This window comes from Triticum dicoccoides, chromosome 7B, assembly GCF_002162155.2.
Source record: "Triticum dicoccoides isolate Atlit2015 ecotype Zavitan chromosome 7B, WEW_v2.0, whole genome shotgun sequence".
NCBI lineage: Eukaryota > Viridiplantae > Streptophyta > Magnoliopsida > Poales > Poaceae > Triticum > Triticum dicoccoides.
The window spans coordinates 157582686-157589760 of record NC_041393.1 but is presented as its reverse complement, the minus strand read 5'-3'; the positions used below and the strand labels follow the sequence as shown (position 1 = coordinate 157589760).

The following is a 7075-nucleotide window of genomic DNA, read 5'->3' as shown; positions in this document are numbered from 1 at the left end:
CCATGTTAGTCCTTGATACCATGTTAGAGGATGCAACTTGAATGTATTGCATACCCCAAGGGACAGGTATATAGTACATGTGACTTGGGAGTACAAGTAAGGGCATCTAGACTTGGGAGTACTCATATTACTAATACTCCTTGAGAAAATCTTGATTATAGTTTGAAGCCATTCACACTGAATCTCGTAACTATGCTATTACCATATAGATCTGGTTCTTTTTCTTAGAATGGTAGCTTATATGTGGTCCATTGATAGGTAGCGTGATCATGGATGATGCAACACCATCTCGTGTTTGCTAGGCCAACATTTCTAGTGCTTGCGAGTCGGGGTGAGGATTGCGAGTCTTCTTTCCACCATGATGATTACAAACCTGAGTAGTACGAGCATTTTTGTTGGAGGCGCTATGAGCATGACGGGTTGGTCGAAGGCATAAAAGGATGATTATCCCCACAAGGTGCATGACCCTAGAATGCGAAGGAAGGAAAAGTAGAGATCTTTGAGGGAGGGGCTTATCATGCCCGTGTAATGTGTGAAATTAGCCGAGGTTAGATTATAGCCACGAGGTGGCCTCTAAATGTTGTGGAGGGTGCCTTGTCATACAAAGGATTGTTTGAAGCCTGATCAACCACTTGTATTCAATAGCCACGTAAGTCATGCAGTAGCATGAAGTTTTTTATGCCGTCAAGTCAAGTAGATTCGCATGCTTTCAGAGCAATTTATAGCCAAGCAGCCCCAACTAGTCATAAGGGATTTATAAAAGCGAATGAGAGGATGTCTTGGTACATGGGAGGTCAGAGGGTAGAGTTGCAGTAGTGGAGCCTACAAGGTGGTATTTTCATGGAAAAACTTTAAACTCTAGAGTAGCTCAAATCCAGAAAGAGGGAAGAACTAAAATAGAAAGGCATGTGAAGTTTGCTAGTAAGACTCAATCAAGGCAACATACGTGAGGCAACCAGGTTCGAACTCAAGGAGAGGCCACGATAGAGAAGAATCTCTAGGCAAGGTCATGGATGTTCAAGTTGAGCGAAGGTGATGATAAGGGCTCGGCGTCCCTAGCCCATGAAACGAGTTGTGATATTAATGCACTTTGGCTTCTTAAGAACAACAATTTATCTGCACCTTCCTTTCTCTATTGATGTAGGATTATATATGTTCACCTTGTCCTTTACAAAGGAAGGCAAACGCTACAAAAGTAGAGGAAATTAGAGAAAGGCTTGAGAAGAAGAGAAGGCTGCAGCACAACAAAGAGATGGGTTCGAGATTGTCTATAGAAGGAAATAAAAACATCAAGAGAGATTCAACATATGTTTTGTTGGGATCATCTCACAAGGCATCTAGGTAATTTGCTAAAGCTCTATTGATTTTGAATATACTTGTATCCTAACTCCTATCTTCGTGTTATGGCCTTGTCGCATGAGGTCCAGAAACTTGCACCCAAAGTCCACTATAACTTGCTCCAAGTGTTGTCAATCTTGCTATTCACGGAAAACTAAACCAGGGACTGGGTTTCAACCCAAGTGCTGAAATTAGAATCTTTTAAAGATACCCTAAGGATTCCAATAGATGCTCCTCTTCCTTCTACCTTGATAACCTAGTCTCTTTTAAGAAAATATCTTGGTTCTTTTTAACACTCTCGCGTCCAATCCAATAGCATTAGATGCCATGGCAGTTTTGCTCAATCTGACTTGTCCTAGCTCTTCTCCTTTGCCCTGTCATTTCTAGCGAGTTGGGAACACTCACAATGCTCTTCCTTGTTCTTTCCTCCTTCGGCTATAGCAGCCCAATCCCCAATCATCCTTCTTGTTGCTTCCTCTCTTGCCTAGAGCAACCTAAATCTACACTGTGGGTATGCGCTCTAGCGTCACCTCACCAATGGCCAATCTGGGAAGCAGACCAACATAGCCTCTACTTCGCTTGAAGTCAACCATGTTGGTGTCCCGCACCTCCGTCACGTCATTTGTGTTACCCTTCTCCCTCTTCCTCTTTCTCCTGCATGTATGCTCCGCCAGTATATGCCGCGAGCATCCTTGGCCCACTAGCTTAATTAGCCCTGTGTGTGTTTCTAGACTCGATGTTCACAATAATCCACTTTGCTTCTGCCACGGGCACCCTAGCTGTGCGCAACTTCCCCACTCCCTTCTACATCCGCTTGGAACTATGTCCAACACTTTCGCCTTTGTGTCCCCCACCCCCCACTCCCCCCCACACACGAGTTGGCTATCCTATCACTCAACCTCGTTGAATGTGCATCCCGAATTCCTCCACTGCACCCATGGACCATGCCATGTGTACTGGTGAACATCTATACATTTGGTGAATTAACCCAGTCTGACAAAGTTCTCGTCGGCTCTAGTTTGAAATCCATGATCCCTTCGACCCCTCGCTCCCTGGTCATTGCCCTCATTGTTTTACTTCATCGGTTATGAGAAAGATAGCTCATCGACGAGCCCATGTTTGACCTTGCCACCTAATTGTTGTAATGCTTTCATGTCGTAACCCTCAACCATCACTAGTCGGTATGGAGCCTTTTTTGACGACATGCTTGCTCCCGTAGCCTAGCTTGTCATCATTCAACCGGTAGGTAGAACTTTAATGAGCTCTTCTCTACCACCATCACACTTATTACTAACGGGTCCTACTTTCAACGAGCTTGTGTAATGGTTTAAATCTGATAGGTGGAGCCCACCTAGTAGGTTCAAATCATTACTAAAAGCGTACCCCCTTTGAAATACTTTCCTTGTTTGAAAAAGTGTAATATTTGTTTAGTTCCACGTGTCATCAAGTCATCGTTTATAGTAATATCAATTGTGTCATCGTTTATAGTAATATAGAGGGTTTAAATTAAGCCTACATGGTGATTGTTCATCGATTAACGCATATAATTTTTTACTCAAGAACGAAAACAAAAGAACATTAATATCTCCCATATTTAAGCCAATTTAGTGATTTTGTACATTCATAGAATTCATAACTCAACCCAACAATACCAATTTTTTTGCATAATTTTGGGATTTGTTTATTCATTATTTCTAATTCTTTCTCTTATTTGCGATTAGAGGAAACCATTGTGTAGAATTTTGATGATGGTCCCGAGGACTTTGAAGATTCTGCCAAACCAGGTAAGAACCCCGTCCGATCATATTGATCCCATGGTTGAACCACTATTATTTTCATTATTACATTACTTAATTCCATAGAAATGTTATTTGCTATGCCCTATTGTACCTAAACGTAAAAAACATGTGAATTGATAATAATAATCCTTGCCACTTAGGTATTGACACCCATCCACTGATCATACCTAAATAGGTGGGATTTAGAGACTAATAGTAACAAGTTTGGACATGCTTCGCACATAAAATCAAAGGACATGTGAGAATCACTAATTAAGACTCGCATGATTTTACTACTCTTGGGGGTCATTTAGTGGCCAAGGTTTCTAGAAAGGAGGTTCTTAAGGTGTAGAATGAATTAGAGGATGTTCTTTTACAAAGCCGTAAGTCTCGGTCCTACCCAAACCATACATGTGCGACCACGTTACCCCAATATGGGTTAGTACCTCGTTTGGCCAAGCATAGGACCCCTGGTAGAGTAGGGAACCATGCAGGAGATTGTATGTTGGCTCTCGGATAGGACCTTCGTGATTGATGATATGGTTATCTGGACACAGTGATGGGTCTCATTGAAAATGTATAGACGATAGCAGCCCCTTCTTTGGGAGTGGCATGTGTTCTGGCTGGTTGCTAAATATTTGTGTCGAGCCTAGTGTTGAGGGTAGTACCCCATTAAGCAGGTTCTATGTTAACATTGAGTAGGGGATAAGTTATGTATTGTTCTTGGGATGCATACACCTATGTCCCGACATGGCTGGCATGATCATATTGTGTCTTGTCGATAGTCGTGTCCATGATCAAGGATAACTAGTCAGGTCACACTAGACTTGTGGATGTCTTTGATTTCAAAATAGGAAACTTCGGAGGGTATCATAGTGGTGTGCATTGAACACCTGGAGTTTGAGATGTGTCACTTATATGCTAGACATGGACTGAAAGACATTCCATTCCATGAATAGAGATTGAAACGATTATTACTTGGTTAATGATGACATAGTAATGTTGAAAGAAATGTCGTTTTAATGATAATCGAGAAAAGTATATTTTTCGTCCATAACTCTTTGCGGAGTATGAATTTGGTCCCTCAACTTTAAAACCAGAAATCTTGCACCCTTAACTTTTCAGACCGGACAAGTTTGGTCCTCCGACTTGTTCTAAGCGGTATCTATGATGACATGGTGTGTTTTGACCCTAAATGTACACATCCCCATCATGACATTTTCTTGAACACCCAGTGTGCGCTCGAGATCCTCCCTTCCCATCATGCTCCCATTGCTTGCCCACATTGCCGCCTTTACTCGACTCACCACCCCACTATTGTGAACGCTGGTGCCGTTTTGCCCTGGCCTGCCCAAGAGCAGCACGAACGTGTTGTGCGCGTGGGAGGAGATGATGCTACCACTAAAGCCGCCGCCCTGGCGCATGGCCCCTCGAGGACAAATGGTGCTATGGCAAGGCGAGCGAGGTGAGCAACGACGACAACGTGCTCAACAAGTGGGAGTTATGCGTGCTCATGTTGCCTAACATGAGGATGAGGACAACTCAGGTTGGTTGCGTTGCGTCTCGACGAGAACGCTTACTTTGAGCCGCCTCTGGTGCTGATGGCGCCACGACGGCTTGTGGATAGGGCACATGGTGAGGAGGTGCATAGCGAGTGAAGGCGGTTGCTGTAGGATATCGTGAAGCTGTCCTGGGAGCACGAGCTTGCCGCTTCCAAGCTTGCCGAGGGATGTTGACACTTCACGCTAAGTGTCGCTGCATTAGGTGGACAGAGCTTCGTAGGAGCCCGTGTACGTAAGACAATGACAGCGTGGGGGGTAGAGGAAGGGTCACGTGTTGTAGTGTGGTGGACATGAAGCATGCTGCACTTAGTCGCTATCCGAACATCCTTCGCCTCCTTGTTGCATCGCTCTCATTGGCCATCGCCGTAGAAGATGTTGTCGGGCATTGTCTGGAAATGTTGCAGGCGAGTGCAATGCCTAGTAAAATGACAAACAAAGTTTGGACGAGAAAGAAAGAAGAAATGTGATTAGCAGGAGAGATACTATTTCCATGTGGAAGAAGACCAGGAAAAACATGTGTCCGCAACAATACTGGGTTTGCTGATCCGAGGAACCAAATTTGTCTGGTTTGAGAAGTTAAGGGTGCAAGGTCTCTGGTTTTAGATTTGAAGGATGAAATGTTTACTTTACAAAAGTAGTAGGACGAAAAATATACTTCTCTTTACAATCTAGTGTTTTGCAACGGGAATCTATCTTTCTGCAACAAATGGAAAATAGTATAGTGACCCCACCTTTTTACTTTGTCTTCTCGTATACATTTCGTATAGCATCCTTGTTGGTTGCTTGTGAGTACATTTAGCGTACTCATTTGGCTTTTAATAATTGATGACCAGACATGGAGGAGAGACCAATACCAGAAGGAGTTTACAACGTCCATGCAAGCTAAGGTGCCCTTGTTAACTACCTATAGGGTTAAGACATGTTGGTTAGGGTTCGAAGACATCTTTGAAGTTTTTGATTCAGACTTGCTTGATATTTCGTCCTCGAGCTATGTTTATGTTTAAGACTTTGCCATAATGGCCCTACTTATGTAAAAGTATTTGGTATGTATGGATGTAACTTGTGATACCAATTTGGTTGTAATCATCGACAAACTGATCATGCTATCGCCATTGTATGCAAGTGGGCAGTCCAGTTAGCTAGGTCGGGTCCCTACACATGCGTACTAAACCGGTTTGGTTTGACTATGAGTGATCATGTCGGTCTCAAGCGGTTGTTTGGTGGCATGATTTGTTTTGCTAGTGTGCCGATTTTGTCGTTGGCGATTAGCAACAATAAACATGCTAACGAATAAGGCAATTTTTGTGGCTAAATGCCATTTTTATTCTGAGCTACATGCAAGGATTTGCTCCATGTTTGCTCCGTATGTCGGCTCATGATGCCTATGACATAGATGATGTTGGGACTCGTATTAATCGTGCAGTACATGTCTTAAACAATGTTGTGCAACTAAGGGTCATCACACGTAGCATTCTTCTAAAATTTATGTGTATTCCGTGGCCGCGCAGAGATGCGAGGTACTAGGCACGACAGTGTTGCAGTCCATAGTGGCTGGTGAGGTATACCATTTATATAAATTTATGGTATAACAAGTTGGCAATTAACTTAGCAAGCAACCTAGTTCAACATGATTGACAAATTCTTTATCAAAGAAAAATTGTATGTGAGTTCAGGGCAACAAATTGCAGATTGCTTGACTAAAGGACTAGAACAGAGAATTCAGCTTGGCGTGTGACAAGATGGGAATGATAGATATCGATCACCCCTCGTAAGGGGGAGTGTTGCTTGTGAGCCCATATCTAGGTCGTGTATGTTCGAGGCATAGCGCTGCCGAAGTTGTAGAAGTGAAAGGTTAGTATCCAACCTGATCGCTCTGCTCCCTTCCTCCTAGCTTAGCCTAACCCAACCCCCGCCCACTAGCCTCGCTACTGACATATTCTTGCCGCTAGCCTTCCATTCCCAGCCCTCCTCGCCCATGCGGCCCCATGGTGTCCCCTTGCGATAGCTCTAGCTACCTCAACCTTAGCCCCGCTAGCACGCACAACTAGATGGACTTCGAGGGCCAGTCCTTTGCTCGGTCCTACAACGTCGTCGCCTGTCGCCCCCCTCCCCTGAGCCAGACACAACTGCGGCTCCTCGGTGCGTTCCCACCTCCGCTCGCCTGGGAACTCGCTCTGAGGTGCATCGCGACAATGGAGGCGCAAAGGTCGACACGGGCGGCTTTCAGCTCTCGCGGTGCAAAAACTTGATGGCTCCGCTCCGCCCCCTCCCTCCTAGCTTAGCCTAACTCAACCCCGCCCACCATCCTCTCTATCGACATATTCTCGCCGGTAGCCCTCCACTCCCCGCCCTCCCCACCCATGCGGCCCCATGGCGTCCCTTCGCAACAGCTCTGGC

The 7075-nt window shown here is 44.7% G+C and overlaps 1 protein-coding gene across 17 annotated transcripts in view; it reads left to right on the top strand.

The window, feature by feature from the left end:
• Window positions 1–7075, top strand: part of LOC119336239 (protein ENHANCED DOWNY MILDEW 2-like) — a 27485-nt gene that overhangs the window by 11506 nt on the left and 8904 nt on the right. For 9 of the 17 annotated variants that reach the window (XR_005162308.1, XR_005162307.1, XR_005162314.1 and 6 more), the window contains exons 11-12: window positions 1145–1341; window positions 3060–3122. The exons of 1 other annotated variant lie outside the window; for it this stretch is intronic. Coding sequence is in view for 7 of the 16 variants with exons in the window: in XM_037608244.1 (XP_037464141.1) it covers window positions 1145–1341; window positions 3060–3084 (222 nt within the window). In the remaining 9 variants the exon portion in view is untranslated. Of the gene's footprint in view, window positions 1–1144; window positions 1342–3059; window positions 3123–5511; window positions 5888–7075 lie in introns of those variants that run through there. 7 more of the 17 variants (XM_037608249.1, XM_037608248.1, XM_037608251.1 and 4 more) reach the window with 5 other exon arrangements.